We start from the raw sequence: 19,380 nt of genomic DNA, 5'->3' as shown, positions 1-19,380 counted from the left end.
TTTTTTTAAAAAATTTTTTAAATGAACAAGTTCTGCCCAAGACTCTTTTACCCAATATCATCCTTGACATGAGAGATCGTCCTTTTGATGATTTTATGAGAATTATTCTTCAGAAACATATTGAAATAACTAAAATACAGGAGAAGGAAGCATTCAAAATATTGAGAAACAAAAAATGCTCTCTTAATCAGGCCATTCCATCAGAATGGAAACACAGTATGTTGGTTCATTGCTATAATAAACTCAGAAGAATTTGTAATGAACTCAAAAACAAACTACAAAGAAAATTAGACATTTTAATTGAAAATAGTGATTGGACAAAGCATGCTAATAACAATTTTATAATTAACTTATCAGATGAAATTTTAGACAAAAATACAACGGCTGCTCTAGGTTTTGCCCTAAGTTTTGCAACTTCAAAAAAGCTTAATAATGTTGAAATTGCAAAAGCCTTTTGTCAGACCAATTATTAGCTCCATTGGATCAGTTTCATATAAATTATCCAAATGGCTTGTTGACATTTTGAGCCCTATTGTTGGAAAATTTCTAACTTTAATGTTAAAAACAACATGGATTTAGTTGATAAATTAAGCTCCTTGAATGACTTAAATGATTTTAGCATGGTTAGTTTTGATGTTACTTCCTTGTTTACGAAAGTTCCTGTTGATGATTTATTAAGTTTCTTATCTGAAGAACTCGTTAATTATGATTTACCTTTGCCAGTTCCTACTATCATTAAACTTATCAAACTTTGCATTGTTGATGCAAAATTTGTATTTAATGAAAAGTTTTACACTCAGAAGTTTGGTATGGCAATGGGAAATCCTCTTTCACCTGTTCTTAGTAACCTATACATGGAATTTTTTGAAACAAGGCTGCTTAACACAATCCTCCCTAAGAGAGCTTAATGGTCCAGATATGTTGATGATATTTTGTGTCTCATGCCCAAGAATGTAGATATACACCATTTCCTTGGCAAATTAAATAGCTTAGCCCATTCTATAAACTTTACTGTTGAGTTTGAAGAAAATAACTCATTGCCTTTTCTAGATGTTTTAATTATTAAGGGTAATAATGAATTAAAATTTAAAATTTACAGAAAACCTACAAATACCTGTTCCTATGTCCTCTATTATTCTTCACATCAAGATAGTGTTAAACTGTCTGTTTTCTCATCAATGTTTTTGAGAGCCTTACGTATTTGTAGTCCAGAGTTCATAGATGAAGAAATATCCAAAATTTAGGAAATAGGTAATGATTTGAAATACCCAAGAAACGTAATTGATAAATCTTTTAAAATTGCTAGAAATACTTTTTACAATCCAAAAAGGGACAACTAGCCTTATTCAACTAAAAATATGTTGGTTCTCCCTTACCATGAAAACTTGGTTGATATGCCTTCTCTTCTTAAGACTTTTAAAATCAAAGTTGTATTTAAAAACCTTGATACAGTAAAAAAAACTTTTGATGAAGAATTCCCCCTAAAATGCTGACGGATGTGTCTATAAAATTCCTTGTAAAATTTGCGATAAAGTTTATTACGGTCAAACTGGTAAAAATCTCAAACTTAGATTAAAACAACATAAATATAGCATTAGAACTGGACAAGATTCCAATGCTCTATTTATTCATGTGAGAGATTTTAACCATCCAATTGATTTTCAAAAAGTTGAGAAAGTTGTATCAAGCAAGTCCATGGTTGACAGGAATATAATTGAATCTTGCGTTGGACAAATAATAAATTTTAAAATGCTTAATTCTTGTGTAGAATAGTTTGTTGATGGATTGTGTGAAGGACCTGCTTAGTTGGGCCAGCGAGCCTGCTGCAGTGTTCCCTTTCTTATTAGTCGCGCGTCAGGTGTTGCTTTGTTGTGGGATGTGATAGTGAGGTGTGTGCTAGACCCTTTATATGCCTTCCTTTGATGCATTACTTTCATTGTTCCTTGATAATGTGAGTAGTCACGAAAGCGCTTGGAATTTCTCTATTCTTTCACAGTGGTTGTTTTGTATATCTATATATATATATATATATATATATATATATATATATATATATATATATATATATATATATATATATATATATATATATATATATATATATATATATACATATATATATATATATATATATATATATATATATATATATATATATATATATATATATATATATATATATATATATATATATATATATATATATATATATATATATATATGCAATAAGATCACAGTAAACAGGTGATTTCAAAATATGCAAAACAACCACTCTGAAAGAATAGAGAAATTCCAAGCGCTTTCGTGACTACTCACATTATCAAGGAACTATGATAATGTGAGTAGTCACGAAAGCGCTTGGAATTTCTCTATTCTTTCAGAGTGGTTGTTTTGCATATATATATATATATATATATATATATATATATATATATATATATATATATGTCGAATCGTTCAGTTTGTTTTATTTGGTCAGGGTTCAGTTTGCCGAATAAGCCGAACAGGAATAACATAACACAAAGGAACTTTCAACCCCATTTTCTGGCTTCACCACAATTCCTGTCTTGTTTCACCACTCTACTTGACACATCCCCGACTGGCACTCTCTTGTACGGGCGAGATGGCACCTTCTCTTAATGTTCATGTTTTCCTTCTATTTACGTATCTCCTGTACAGGATCCAGGAAAAAGTTCGAAATATACAAGTTAATTAATTTTCTGAGTTTCTGCATCCATATGAGTTATTGCTGAATATTGACAAGTATTTATTACACTTTATTTATGGAAATAAATGGTAAAAAAAACCTGTACAACAGAAATATAAACACATAAGCAGTATAATATGATTCTTTATTGACAAGGTTTCGCCCATACAGTGGGCTTTATCTAGTCACAAACAGATCTAACTGGGTGAAAGGTACGTGAGTATTTATAGGATGGAGTCAGGTGGAGAATACTGGGTAAGTTATGGTTATCCGACATAACTACACATGCACCCGCCAGTCCTGTGCAAATCCATATCAGATCCAGCCTACCCAACATTCTCCACCTGACTTCATCCTATAAATACTCACGTACCTTTCACCCATATAGATCTGTTTGTGAGTTAATAAAACCCACTGTGTGCGCGAAACGTTGTCAATAAAGCATCACATTATACTCCTTATATGTTTATTTTTTCACACTTTAGTTATACAATAATCATAATAATAATGATTATTACAACAGAAGCAGCAGCAGTAACAAAATTGACAACAATAAAACCAATAACAATAACATAAATAACATCAACATCAATATCAAAAACAACAACTGTGTAATAATTATAATTACAACAGCAGCAGCAACATCAACAGCAGTGATATCAACAGCTGCAGCAATAATAACTCCATCAATAACAATGACAACAACACCAACAACAGTAACAACAAGAGCAGCAGCAATAAAAAAAAAAATAACATAAATATCAACAGATTGGAACCACAACTGATTGAGGCTTCACTTGTTGCTTCAGGTCGGCCTGAACACCCGGTGGGGTGTTTAGTCATCAACAAAACGTATGATTCTCTGGTTGTCGGCTGCAAGCCTGGCTTCGACGGTGGTCTTCAGCAGTCTTTTGTTGCTAAGGTGAGAGAGAGTGAGAGAGATAGTGAGAGTGAGAGACAGACAGACAGAGAGGGTGGGGGTTGTGTGGCTGGAAAGTGGGTTTAAGAGATAGAGGAACAATGTAGAGGAGATTGAAAGCAAGGGAGACAGGTAAAAGAGAGAGGGTTGGATGATGGAAGGGGTTGAAGGGAAATGTGGAAAGGAAAGATGGTAGAAATGGGAGAGGATGGAAAGGAGAGAGCGTTGGAGTGTATGCTGAAAGAAAAAGAAGGCAGGAGGCAGAATGAATAGAATGGAGGGACAGAAGAAGCAAGGATAGTGAGATGGAAATATTGAAAACAGAGTGGGAGAGAGAGAGAGAGACTGACAGACAGACAGACAGACACGCACACAAAGAGAGACAGGCAGACAGACAGAAAGACAGACGGGAGGGTGGAATGGAATGCGGAGGAGAGGGATAGACGTTTTGAGATATAAATGAAAAGAGGGCCAGGAAGGATGGATGAATGGAGGGAGAGAGCGAAGGAGGGAGGGAGGAAGGGTGGTAAAGATGGAAGGAAAGTAGATAGGGACAGATGGAGTTAGAGAAAAAAATTGTCAAAGAGAGAGTGATAATGATGGAGAGAGGGTGGGAAGAATAGAAGATAAGAGACACAGAAGAGAGAAACAGTGCGGAATGGAAAAAGTTGATATATTAAATGAAGAACAAAGATTATGATGAATCGTTGAATGAACCAGATGTCATGTCTCTAGAAAAGCACAAACCAAGTGTTGGTATAACTCAGAAATAAGAAATACTTTAGTTATAGCTTGGTTTTAGTATAAAAGAATTCTGAACATGTAAACACACCACTAAACTATAATGTAATCCCAACTTAATCAAACTGTTGATTCTTTTACAACTCTTTTAAATTTATTGTATATGTTTGAAGGCATAAGTAATTCCTGACACACGACCTAATATTTCCATAACACTGAACCGGAGACGACATTTACTCTCTGTGTAGTATCAATAAAATTATAATCAGATGCCTCCTTTTTTTTGGTATATCAGTGACTTACACATATCTATTTTTTTTTGTAAATTAAGCCACTTCCAACAGTCACCTTTGCAATGTTTTATATACTGGAATGTCAAAATTCGTAGCCAGTACTTAGGATGAGTAACAGCGAATTAATGGATCTTTAATGTTTTGATATGACACAGAACCACTCTCGTCTGTCAATAAGATTGTGATGGAAGGGCCGTCTGTCAATAAGATTGTGATGGAAGGGCCGTCTGTCAATAAGATTATGATGGAAGGGCCGTCTGTCAATAAGATTGTGATGGAAGGGCCGTCTGTCAATAAGATTGTGATGGAAGAGCCGTCTGTCAATAAGATTATGATGGAAGGGCCGTCTGTCAATAAGATTATGATGGAAGGGCCGTCTGTCAATAAGATTGTGATGGAAGAGCCGTCTGTCAATAAGAAATCTACATAATCTGAACGAGATAAACGCACATTATAACACCAACTCCTTACAGAAGTAATTTTTAAAGCTGTATTAAAATTTCGCGTCTCTTTAAATGCTCATCTAATTATTTATCAGAAAGATAAGTTAGGCAATTTTTGGGGGGCAAATCTTAAGGAAAGTAAAACTACACCACACACACACACACACACACACACACACACATACACATACACACACACACACACACACACACACACACACACACACACACACACACACACACACACACACACACACACACACACACACCTAACTCGGTTCCAGTAACCTCCAGTAATAGGAAATCAAAAACATACATTTACTCTTCCCGTACTCTAACCCGATGTCTCATTCCGATCACCTTCATTTCTCCCAAAAAGGTCTTTGAGGCAGTCACAGGTCGGAGTCAGGTCAACGTCACCTCCAAATGGCCAAACTTTACCCTGGAAGGCTTGACTCCTGGTCTTGATTACATCATACAAGTTGTCGCCAGGAACGTACTTGGCAGCTCCGACCCTGTGAAGCTGGAAGCATTTACGTACAAAATGGCTGAGAACCGAATGCGTAAGTGTATAATACCTGTAGCTATGTTAATTATGGGAAAAATGGTGTTGTTATTCATCATGTTATTGTTGTTGCCGTAACTTCTTTTTTTTTGTAAATGTACTTACTTTGGTCTGCTTTTTGCCGGTTTCACTGTTATTATCGTTATTGTTTTCATTGTTGCTTTTATTGTGCAAATATGTTGTGTGAATGTATAGTCACGTTCCTTTATTACTCAACATAACGACTAGAAAATATATCATGGAAAAGACAGAGAACAGTCTTCATGAACCTGCAGCAAGCAGGCTGCAGCAAGCAGGCTGCAGCAAACAGCCTGCAGCAAGCAGGCTGTTTGCTGCAGTGGATCCACTATGAAGTGGATCCACTGAATAGTGGATCCACTTCATAGTGCATAGTGGATTTATGGTGCATAGTGCATAGTGGATTTATGGTCTTCATAGTGGATCCACGAGTTGATCCACTCTGAAGACCATAAATCACTAGTTGTGAGATTTTCGAAGCAGCAGTAAAATGGTCTGTCATCGTGGGCGTTTCGAAGCCAAGGAAGAGAAAAACCGGAATTTGTCAATGGGGTCTACTGCAACAACAGTCAATGAAAACTTTCGTTTTAACGAGGCATCCCTAAGTAAGGGTAAATTATATATAGAAGAGGGAGAAAAAACGAAAAGGGAAAAGTACATGCGACATGCAGTGAGCAAAGCCTCGAGGCCTACGTCACTCTTCTGTTATATATATATATATATATATATATATATATATATATATATATATATATATATATATATATATATATATATATATATATTGTGGGCATTTCATATTTTTCTTTAATTTTAATTATGATTGTGACATTAATTAATTCATCTGCAACTCCTTTGTTTTATATTCAGCTGTTTCTTGCAGCTTATTTCCTGGGCACTGAGTTGGTGAAATAAATTATTCTCTATGGTCTTTTGTTAGTGATATATTTCTAAACTAATGTTTAACAATAATTGAGTGTGTGAGTAAAGTAATTACTAGTATCATTGGGTCAATGAGTTGTAAATATTGTTGGAGAGAGGATTTTATATGGATTATTTACCGCTAAGGTTAGCAGCTCTGAATAACACAAGAATAACACAAGATAGTCGCTGGGGTCAAGCGACTACCTTACCTATGAAACAACCCACAACAGCTTGATAATAGTCAGGAACCTATTTTCTGCACACTGAGAAGAGGAAATAAGTGTTTGGATACTTGTCAATTTACCTTGTCTGCACAATGTATCATCCTGGGTTCAATAAATCTCATAGCGGTTTCACAAATTGGCGTTACTGCCTTCAGAATTTACCAACTTTTCCCTAAGATATTTGAGGAAGTAGATCATGGTAATGAAAATAATATTGCTCATAGACTTCAGGTAGATTTCAAATAGAGATTCACATCGAAGACTGTTAAAGAAAGTAGAGGAACGCGGAATAGGAGGAGAAATTGTTTCCTGGATGGAGGCATGATTGACGGATAGGCAACAGAGAGTTTGCATAAATGGGGAGAAACCAGATTGGAGAGCCATAACAAGCGGTGTTCCATAGGGATCAGTGTTGGGCCCTTTGTTGTTCACAATATACATAAACGATTTAGATGAGGAAATAAATAGAGATATAAACAAGTTTGCCGACAACACCAAAATACTCCATCAGATTAATTCTGACGACTATAACGAATAGAATTCTTGGCTTTATATCAATAATTATAAATAACAGGAGTCCTCAGGTTATTCTTCAGCTCTAGCATTCGCTAGGCATCTGTTAGATTATGCTGCACAGTTCTGTTCACCGTATAACAGAATAGGCATAAATGCACTGGAAAACCTACAGAGACGGACGACAAAGTTTATCCCATGTATCAGAAATCTTTCCTACGAGGATAGACTTAGGGCCCTGAAACTGTACTGTGTAGAAAGGCATAGAATTAGAGGGGAATATGATTGAGGTGTATAAATGGAAAATAGGAATAAATAAAGGGGATGTAAATAACGTGTTAAAAATTTCTAGCCGCAGCAGTGGGTTCAGTTTAGAAAAAGAATAGATTTAGAAAGGATATTGGAAAACATTGGATTGGTAATAGCGTTGTGGATGAGTGAACAAATTCCCGAGAGAAACAGTTGAATCTAAAATATTGAGTAGCTTTAAAAATAAGTTAGACAGGTACATGAATATGAAAAAAAAAACACATACGGGTAGGGCTAGAACCTGCGATCGTGTCATTACGATTTCGTGAGTCAGGTACATGAACGTGTGTGGGTGGATGTGAGCTACACTTGCTTAACTTTGACCAGTAGGCCTGCTGCAGTGTTTCTTCTTTATGTTCTTAATACGAATTATAATAATTACGGCAATAATAAAAACGATAATATTAATAATAATAATAACACTGTGTTTAGGTGACGAACAGGTAGAAGAAGGTGGTGAAGCCGGGCCAATAGCCAGAGCGGTGTTGGTGGGCGTAGTGGTATTGGTGGCGTTGATGGTGGGGTTGGCGGGGATGCGCTGTGTGTGGAGCAGAAGGAATCACCACCACCCTCACCAACACTCCAGCAGAAGCACAAGGGAATATGCTTCAACGCACCCGCCTGAGGGAGGGATGTCAGGTAAGCCAATGAGGTGAAGGAGTGCAAGAAGGGAGAAAGTTACAAAGAGAGAAAGTGAAATGAGAGGGGAGGAAGTCTGAGGTAAAAAAAAAAGAGAAACAGAGATAGATAGATAGACAGATGGATAGATAGATAGATAGATAGATAGATAGATAGAGATAGAGAGAGAGAGAGAGAGAGAGAGAGAGAGAGAGAGAGAGAGAGAGAGAGAGAGAGAGAGAGAGAGAGAGAGAGAGAGAGAGAGAGAGACCAGTCAGTGGATGAATCTAAGGGCAGCTGTGTAGTATGACTGGAGAGTGATATTGCTTTCGACATAATATGATACCATTGACTTTTGTTACCTTCAAGGTAGATCTCTAAGCGCTGTTCTCAGCAAATCACTCTATTAGTGCAAGTGTCCCACAGGGAAGTGTACTTGGGCCTTTGTTATGGAATGTCTGCTTCAATGACCTTCATCTCATCCCAGAATACCCAGTATAAATGCCCGTGCAGACGATTGTATTCCAAGAGAAGAAATACCAGCTGCTATACGTTGCATCAATTACCAGCTTAGAGGTATATCAGTCTGTGGAAAACGATGGCAGGTCACATTTGTTCTTGAGAAGCCAAATGATGTTGGTCTCTAGGCACTATTATTGTAATGCTGGAGCAATGGTAAGAATGAATGGGAGAGTATGGGTACCCGGGGACGAACTTGATATTCTTGGTTTGAAAGTTGACCCCAAACTGACTGTGAAGAATCAATTTGTAAATCTTGCAAACATACTTGCCAGGAAGCTAACAACACTTAGACGTATCTCGCATCTGCTCAATAGTAGAGGTTTCCAGATTCTGTACGAGGCATAAGTATGCTCACCCCTTGAGTATGCTCTACTTTTTTAATGCCTTTCCCCCGTCCCGACTGCGACTTTTTGACATAACAGAAAACAGAGCAAGATGACTCATCTCTCACTTGGACCCGTCCTGGACAGATCTATAATTTCAGCAGAACCTTCAACACAGGAGGGATGTGGGTGGCCTTACTGTTATGTACAAGGCCAATATTGTCAAACTACCATACTTGGCTCCACTCTACGGACTGAGAAGTAACCTTCTACACAACAGGACGAGCAGCAAACAGCAACTACACTAGTTGTACCCTTCTGCAGAACATCACTTCATCTGAGATCATTTATATCAAGGATGACTCAAGTCTGGAGGGTGTTCGTACAACATAATGACATCGCGAAATAAAATCTGTTGACCAAGTGAAGTCACTGGCCCACAGTTGGCTACAGCTTCATCCTATTTCCTATTTGTATGTCTCATAACAGTAATATAGATTTTTAAAATTAGCTTGTAAATAAAGTTAGGAACCCTTAACTTAACCTTGTGAAACCCTTGTTTAAAAGAGAAAGAGAGAAGAGAGAGAGAGAGAGAGAGAGAGAGAGAGTGAGAGACAGAGAGAGATTGAGAAAGAGATACCATTGTCGGTGAGATCCCAAACAGTTCACAATCGCTCATAGTCGTGACTTAATTGCCCCTGTTAAGGTGTATTTTCTAAAACTGTTAGGTGCACGTTATGGATATGCCAAGACAGACACGTTCATGGACGCAACATTGACTAGTGATTTAGAAAAAAAAGTATATACGCCCAGCTCATTAAATCTGTTATACCAAATTACCTGGAAATTATGTTCCTCAGGCATTGTATAAACACTACTGTCTCCGAAATAGTGTGTACTAATTATGTAAACATCTACACTCCCTTCTACTTCAAACATTTGCATCATATACAGAATAATATGGATAAACTTCTCGTAGTGTCTGACATGAAAAAAACTTGTTGATATCCTTACTCATATTTTTGGCTCCTTCCTCGACATAGTAAGTGATTTACCTAGAGGTACAATTCACTTGCAAATCTCATAATTATATTGGCTCATCTGATCACAAGGTTGTGTTTTCAACACATAAGATACCAATAGTACAAGGTGAATGATCACCTTGTTCAACATGGTTGTGAGAGAAAGGATATTAACATTCCTATTGTTCAGAGCTTTACACCTCCAAATTAAGTGCTATAATCCAAGGTGATGTCAGTAGTCAAGTGAACGCTGTCAAGAACCATAATAATCCTTATCATAAATTCATCCATCACCAGCAGTAAGTAGCGATGTTATCACATTGGCCTTGGATTGGCTACGTTAAGAGTAGGCCTACAAGAAATAGAAGAGATTATATTCGTTTCTTGTGGCCGGAAAATCCACATGACCCTCAAAGTCCTATGGAAACATATCGTTTCAGGTCAGTTTTATTTGGTGCAACATCCTCTCCATTCTTACTAGAAGCTACTCTAAATACACATCTGAAGAAATCTGAAAGTCCCTTCAAACAAACCTTAAATAAAAGTTTCTATGTGGACAATCTTCAAGGTACTGTGAATAAAGAGGAGGATTTGAAACCCTTATACAGAGCAGCTAACAGGGAGATAATAGAAGCAATTATGCCTCTATGGATATGGAATACTAATTCAACTCAATTAAGGGAACTTATCAAAGATTTCCCTGAAGCTGAAGTTGCTGATTGCAACAATACGCTGGAACTTAATTGTAACACACAGGAAGACACTTTGAGTCTCGAAAGAATAAACGATAAACCAAGCAGTAGACTCACCAAACGTAGTTTACTGTCAGAGGTATCCCACTGTTTTGATCCTCTAGGACTTGTCTCACCAATTACCAATAAAGGTAAAATGCTTGTGCAAGATACATGGAAGCTCAAATTAGGCTGGGATGAGAACTTACCTCTTGCAATGTGTCAAGCATGAGATGAAATATCCAAGGAGTTTAAACAACTTCATCAAATTTAATTTCCCAGACAAATAGGTCAAGAGGGAAACAAGTACACATTACATTTGTTCTGTGATGCGTTAACCAGAGGTTATGGCGCTGTAGCTTACATGAGTAATGCCGAAGGAAGTTTATTAATTACTTCTAAGGCCAGGGTAGCATCCTTAAAGGTCAGAACAGTACCACAATTGAGTGATAATGAAGCAGTTCTCCAGTGGTTTCGAAATAACAAGTTGGTCTATGTACAAAATAGAGTAGAAGAAATAAGAGAGATGCATAATGACTCTTTCTCCACGTCTCTACCCAAGAGAATCCAGTTGACATGTTGTCACGTGGTGTCCTACTCAAGAAATTTGTGGATAATAAATTATGGCTCAACGAATCGAACTGGCTCTCTAATGAAATTAACTGGCTTCAGCAAAAAGCTCACATTATGCCAAAAGAAACAGTAAGCTTGAACACAGCTCTTGTTTTCAGATTCATTAAAGGGACAAAGCCTAATTGTGAATTTCCTGAAACCATCAAATATTGGATACAACAAATACAGAAAGATGTCTTCTCTACGTACTACAGATTTCTGGAAACTCAGGATAAATCCCAAAAGAAACCTAATATCATTTGCTCTTAATGACTTTATGTTCACTCAGAAAAGATTCTAAGATATCGTGGAAGAATTTAAAATTCTTTACTATCTAATAAGCAATACATCCAATATTGATCCCAAGAAATCATTGGCTGACAAAACTAATTGTTGAAAATGCCCACAGTAACTTGTTACATGGTGGAGTAGCTGACACTTTTTGTCAAATACGACGATCCTACTGGATACCTCAAGGTCGACAAAATGTGAAAAAACAAATAAGGGATTGCATCACATGTCATCACTTTGTCAGTGTGTACATCTGTTTGTTTGCCTGTGCTACGGCCAGAGCAGTACATCTAGAAGTAGCCACTGACATGTCTACTGAAACCTTTATCAAACTATTCAGGTTTGCAGCCAGAAGGGCAAGTCCCAGACTGATAATTTCAGACAATGCAAAGAACTTTGTTGCTGGTGCTGTTTAAATATGCAAAATCTTTGATCAGCCAGAGGTACGACAGATGCTGAATCAACGCAGTTGTCGCTGGAGACACATTCCTTCCAAAGTTCCTCGGTAAGGCGGATTTTATGAGAGAATGCTCGGTGGCATGAAACATTGCTTAAGGAAGACTATTCATCATCAGCAAACTGACTTACAAGAATTTTGAAATCGTGACAGAAGTAGAAAATAGTCAACAAGAGACCTCTAACTTATGATGTTGGTGATCTGGACAATTTGGAAAAGTTAAATCCGTCTCATTTACTTCACAGCAGATGGCTTGAACCAGTTCCTCCTATGAATAATGAAGAGATAATTGATTATCCTACCTGTCTTAAACCTGAGTAACTCAGATGTAAATTCAAACACCTCAATAAAGTGATTAAATGCCGGGAGAAAATCTGCTGAGAAGACTATCTCACCTCACTAAGAGAACACTTCTATGGAGCTGAAGTTCCGGAAAATCATGTGTCCTTGAAACTTGGTGACATAGTGATTATTGACAATGATGGTCCAAGGTCTCAATGGCCTTTAGGAAAAATAGCGATCAGGACAGTTGAAGTTGTTAGCAAAGGTGTAGTGAACAAGCGGATAATAGATAAACAAGTGCCATTAGAATTACAGTGCTGAAAACGAACTTAGTGATTCTCAAGAAACCCCGTAGACTAAAGTTGTTAGGAAAAGACAATCAACCGTGGTGGCCAGGGAGAAAATCAAAATGATGTTAAGAGATGGATAGTTCACCTATGGAAAACTTTGCCCGCCCCCCAGTGTGACGAAAAATTTCCAGTTTCAAATGGGAGGTGGTAACTATTAGCCCCCTCAGCCCTCCTGGAAGGGATAGTGAGCCCTTCCACTTCCTTGTTCCAACAACAGCTTTATTAAAACCATATGCCTACAACACATCACCAGGCACACATCTCTTCTTACTAGAATTTCTGAGCAACTACACCTACGAGTAACTGCTATTTACCCATATATACGTATATATAAATATATATATATATATATATATATATATATATATATATATATATATATATATATATATATATATATATATATATATATATATATATATATATATATATATATATATATATATATATATATATATATATATATATATAAATATATAGGGAGGTACCACCTCTAGAACTGTCCTGGGGACACTCATCCTCAGAGAAAAGAATAAACTTGCTTCAGGGAAAACTCAAGATTCTCCCTGAAGCTGTTTGAGAATTTTCTCCTACCACCCCCTATATTATATATATATATATATATATATATATATATATTTATATATATATATATATATATATATATATATATATATATATATATATATATATATATATATATATATATATATATATTATTTAAAGACAAAATACATTGACAAAACATTCACAAAAATATGATACAAAGTAAAACAACATAGGTAACTCAGAGCTACATCTCGAATACTTCGTCCAGCTCCCCGGCGGTGGGCCGCGTGCCCAGAATGCTGCAGGCATTTCCTCTCTGGATCGCAGCACTGAGTCTCTGAAAGAGGAAGCTGGTCGCCCTGTGGTCCTTGGTTTCTGTGATGAGCTTTTCAGCTAGCTCTTTGAGGAACTTTAGAGCACACTTGCCCCATGCTCCAAGGGTCTCCGACCCTATTGGAATGAAGTTATAGCAAGGGGGAAGGTCTTCATATTTACGGATCTTCTGAGTCTCCCTGTGGCTGGCAGCTCCACCCCGTTCCACTACGGAGTATGGCAAGTAGGTGTCTGCCAATGTGGCGGCACATGTGTAGTCCCAGGCAATCTGTTTTCCATCCTTCCAAGGTAGCATAGTGGCTCCATCAGGACGCTTTAGACTTCCGTCAGACCTCTGCACTTGGGGTTCCCGTTGAGCTGGGCAACGGGCTGTGGCGAGGCTTCTCTTTATGGTGTCATTGACCTCCTCATGCCTGGCATACTTCCCTTCTGCTGTGTGACACACGAGACCATGAAGTCCGAATTGATCAGCTGTCGCCCTGCCGCAAATACACCTATGTTCGGTGAGGATGGGGGCGGCTAGGCGAAGAGCAACACCAATCCGAATGGCCTGTGGGTCTAGTCGAGTGCCCAAGGAGGAATTGGGAACAGCTAACAGGAAATCTCCTGAGTGTGGTGCCTTCACTGCCAGGAGACGAGCTTTGTCCTTTCCTGAGGCGTTGGAGAGCATTGTGTTGGCGATTTTTTCCATGATCGGTTTGTCCCAGTGGGACTGTTTGTGTTCTTTGGGAGGAGCTGGTCTACTGGAGGAATCTGTAAGGGTGTCCCACCGAATTGCTGCTTCAGTAAACCTGGGGTCTTGAGCTCCTACCATGTCTCTCAAGCGTTCGGGAACAATCTTCTTGACTAATGCACTGGAAGCCAAACACGAAGACAGAAAAGCAGGTAAAGCAACATGCGTTGCTTTGCGCACCCCTATACCTCCCAGTCGTACTGGGAGGGTTGCCTGATCCCATTGCTGATCCTCTAGTGACAGGTTCAGTGCCTTCTTAAGGGTTGACCTCAGGTGTGCGTCACATTCGTCAAGTGTTGGGTTGTCAAAAGAGGGTGCACACCTGAGGAAGTAAGTGAGTCTTGGAATAGTAAGGCACCTTGTGAGGAGATAAGAACATAAGAACATAAGAATGTAGGAACACTGCAGAAGGCCTACTGGCCCATACGAGGCAGGTCCTTATCAAAACGACATCTACCTAAAGCTACTCAAGAAACAACTCCCGCACCCCCCAACACCAATCAAACCCAGCCCCTCCCGCTCATATATTTGTCCAGTCTCTTCTTAAAGCTACCCAAGGTCCTAGCCTCTATCACCCCACTGGGAAGACTGTTCCACGCATCTACAACTCTGTTAGAAAACCAGTACTTACCTATGTCCTTTCTAAATCTAAATTTATCCAACTTAAATCCATTATTCCTGGTTCTTACCTGGTTCGACACCCTCAGTACTTTATTAATGTCTCCCTTGTTTATGCCCGTCATCCACTTATACACTTCAATGATATCTCCCCTCATTCTACGCCTCTCCAGAGAGTGGAGATTTAAGGCTTTAAGTCTATCTTCATACGGGAGGTTCCTTACACAGTAAATCATTTTAGTCATTCTTCTCTGTATGTTCTCTAATGAGTCTATGTCCATCCTGTAGTAAGGGGACCAAAACTGAGCAGCATAATCTAAATGAGGCCTCACTAGTGATGTATAGAGCTGTAAAATTACTTTTGGACTTCTGTTACTTATACTTCTTGAGATAAATCCAAGTAATCTGTTGGCCTTGTTGCGCACACTGAGGCACTGCTGTCTTGGCTTTAGATTTCTGCTTACCATGACTCCCAAGTCTTTTTCACATTCTGTATGACCAAGCTCTACTTCACCTAGATTATAGCTGAGACGTGTACTTAGCTCAGTGGTGACGTGTACTTAGCTCAGTGAAGACCTGTTTGTGTGCTCTTGAGTGGTGACCTGTACTTTGAGTGCTGACCTGTACTTAACTCTGTGAAGAAGTGTCTTGTTTGCTCCCGTGGACTGAACCAAGATGCCCTCCATCGAGCAACTTTACCAGCAACTTAAGGAAGAATTGAGGGCAGCGAAGATGGAGATACGGCGATTGACCGAGGAAAACAAGAGGATTCGTAGTAGTCCTCCTGTTTCGAGTCCTCAGGTCAAGAAGGGATCGTGGTCAGTGGTTGGACAGCAGGGGACGACGAAGTTGACGATCAAGAAGACGAATGGAAAGCCAGAAACGATGAAGAAGAAAGAGACTGCTGTGGAAACTCCCGTGGAAACCTCCAACGCATTCTCGGTGCTACCCGACGAATGTGAGTCTACTACTGGGATCGTCACGACGAACGACAACAAGGAAGGTAAGAATATTGTTGTTGTTGGGGATAGCCAGGTTAGATACATGGATAGGGCATTCTGCTTGAAGGACAGGAGTAGGAGACAAAGGGTATGCTTTCCTGGGGCTGGGATGGAGGACATTGTTAGCCGGCTTGACAACATCATGAACGGTAATGGGATCAATCCTATTATTTGCCTCAGTGCTGGAGGCAATGATGTAGGCAAGCGTAGAAGTGAGGATTTAGTTAGAAAGTTCAGGACAGCTATAGACATGATTAGGAAGAAGGGGGGGCGCCCTGTTATATGTGGCATTTTGCCAAGAAGAGGTGTTGGTAATGAATGGTTGTCCAGAGCAATTGGTATTAATTGTTGGCTGGATAAACACTGTAAGGATAATGCAGTACCATTCATTGACAACTGGGACAACTTCTATGGCCGAAATGACATGTATGCCAGGGATGGGGTTCACTTATCCAGGGCAGGTGTGGGTTTTCTTGCTAACTCAGTTGAGGGGGTTGTTAGGACTTTAAACTAGGATTAGTTAGAGGTATGGGTTTTGAAATGATTAATAATGAATATGGATATATTGACTTATGCTCTGATATTAAGAATCTTAATAGTAACTGTCATGGAGTAACTCTGGGTAATGATAATTTCAGAAATTGTGTAAAAACAAAGATGAATAGGAAAAATGTGCAGAAGAAAAAACATATGATGGTATTTTATGCTAACAGTCGAAGTGCAAGAAATAAAATTAATGAACTACGTTTGGTAGCATGTGCTGGGAACTTTGATATCATTGCATTAACTGAAACGTGGTATGATTTAAAGAGTCGGGATATGACTGCTGAGTGTAATATTCAGGGATTTAAGTTATTCAATGTGGATAGATGTAATGGGAAGGGGGGAGGAGTTGCATTGTATGTTCGAGAAAATATTAATTGTTGCATAAAAAAAGGTATAAAAATAGATGGAGCAGTAACAGAGTCTGTTTGGGTAGAGTTCGTGGAGGGTCAAGAAAAACTAATTCTAGGTGTAATATACCGACCTCCAGGCTTGGATCACGATAGAGGGAGACTTCTTTGGGACGAAATTGTTAGGGCTTCTGGACACAGTAACGTAGTCATAGTAGGGGACTTTAACTTTAGCCAAATTGACTGGAATTCTTTGACAGGTAATCTAGAGTCCAGTGACTTCATGGAAACAGTTCAGGACTGTTTTCTGAAACAGAGTGTAACTGAACCTACCAGGGGTAATAATTTGCTAGACCTAGTCTTGTCAAATAAGGAAACACTCGTGAATAATCTGGAGATCACTGAAGAGCTTGGCGCAAGTGATCACAAATCCATCACCTTTAGCATTAATTGGGAATGCAAGAATAATGATAATACAGTAAAAATCCCCGATTTTCGTTCTGCCGATTATAATGGACTTAGGGAACATCTGTCTAATCTTGATTGGGGTTATCTAGCTAATGATTTTATTGACGATAATCATACTTATGAATATGAAGGGATCTGCTTTTATGATTGTTTTCTTAATAATGTACACAGTGCCCAGAGTATATACATTCCCCAGAGAGAAATTAGGTCTAATAATAACGATCCCAAATGGGTTAACAGGAGGCTAAAGCATCTATTAGGGGAGAAAAGGGGAATTTATAGGCGCATCAGAAGAGGAGAGGTTAACCTTACTGACCAATATGTTCAGCTTAAAAGAGAAGTAAAAAAGGCGATTAGAAAGGCTAAACGTGACTATGAAATTAGAGTTGCTAATGAATCAAAGACTAATCCAAAGGGGTTCTTTCAAGTGTATAGGACGAAGGTGAAGGAAAAAGTAGGACCTCTGAAATCTGGGAATGGACAGCTGACGGATAATGAACTGGAAATGTGTTCCTTATTTAATGACTATTTTTTGTCAGTTTTTACACAGGAAGATGTAAATGAGATTCCAGTAATTAACAATTATTTAGTTCCTGATGAATTTAAGTTAACTAATATTACTGTCACGAGGGACATGGTTATTAAACAGATAGACAAACTGAAACAAAATAAGTCCCCGGGACCCGATGAGTTGTTTTCAAGGGTACTTAAGGAATGCAAGATGGAGCTTAGTCAGCCATTAACGAGTGTATTCAATGCGTCCATCCTTACCAGTGTTGTGCCAGAGATGTGGAAGATGGCTAATGTGGTTCCTATATTCAAATCAGGGGATAAGTCCACTCCTTCAAATTACCGTCCAATAAGCCTGACATCTATAGTGGGCAAGTTATTAGAATCAATTATAGCTGACATTATCAGAAGTCACCTTGAAGAGCATAACTTGATAAATGAATCTCAGCATGGATTCACGAGAGGTCGTTCCTGCCTGACAAACTTACTGACGTTCTTCAATAGAACATTTGAGGCAGTTGACAGTGATAAGGAATATGATATTGTTTATTTGGATTTTAGTAAAGCCTTCGACAGAGTACCTCACAAGAGACTCTTAAGAAAAGTGGCAGCTCATGGTATAGGAGGTAAAGTTCTAGCATGGATTGAGGCATGGCTTACCAATAGAAAGCAGAGAGTTACCATTAATGGAGTGAAATCTGAATGGGGATTAGTCACTAGTGGCGTTCCACAAGGATCAGTTTTAGGCCCTCTCTTGTTCATAATTTACATTAATGACCTTGATGAAGGGATTACTAGTGACATGAGTAAGTTTGCTGATGATACAAAGATAGGCCGTATAATTCACTCTGAGGAGGATATCAATGAACTCCAGGACGATTTGAACAAATTAATGTCTTGGTCTGAGAAATGGCAGATGAAGTTTAATGTGGATAAGTGTAAGGTACTTGCCCTTGGTAATGAAAATAACCCTCGAAGCTATAATCTAGGTGAAGTAGAGCTTGGTCATACAGAATGTGAAAAAGACTTGGGAGTCATGGTAAGCAGAAATCTAAAGCCAAGACAGCAGTGCCTCAGTGTGCGCAACAAGGCCAACAGATTACTTGGATTTATCTCAAGAAGTATAAGTAACAGAAGTCCAAAAGTTATTTTACAGCTCTATACATCACTAGTGAGGCCTCATTTAGATTATGCTGCTCAGTTTTGGTCCCCTTACTACAGGATGGACATAGACTCATTAGAGAACATACAGAGAAGAATGACTAAAATGATTTACTGTGTAAGGAACCTCCCGTATGAAGATAGACTTAAAGCCTTAAATCTCCACTCTCTGGAGAGGCGTAGAATGAGGGGAGATATCATTGAAGTGTATAAGTGGATGACGGGCATAAACAAGGGAGACATTAATAAA

The 19,380-nt window shown here is 38.4% G+C and overlaps 1 protein-coding gene across 1 annotated transcript in view; it reads left to right on the top strand.

Annotated features, from left to right (window-relative positions):
* LOC128686032 (protein turtle-like) overlaps positions 1-19,380 on the top strand; it is a 660,191-nt gene that overhangs the window by 601,824 nt on the left and 38,987 nt on the right. Inside the window, exons 13-15 of the mRNA XM_070083444.1 lie at positions 3,517-3,629; positions 5,483-5,666; positions 8,089-8,295. Of these exons, the coding sequence (XP_069939545.1) occupies positions 3,517-3,629; positions 5,483-5,666; positions 8,089-8,295 (504 nt within the window). The remainder of the gene's footprint in view (positions 1-3,516; positions 3,630-5,482; positions 5,667-8,088; positions 8,296-19,380) is intronic.

Source organism: Cherax quadricarinatus, chromosome 9 (genome assembly GCF_038502225.1).
Source record: "Cherax quadricarinatus isolate ZL_2023a chromosome 9, ASM3850222v1, whole genome shotgun sequence".
In the NCBI taxonomy this organism is placed as follows: Eukaryota; Metazoa; Arthropoda; class Malacostraca; order Decapoda; family Parastacidae; genus Cherax; species Cherax quadricarinatus.
This window is presented reverse-complemented; position numbering and strand designations above follow the sequence as displayed.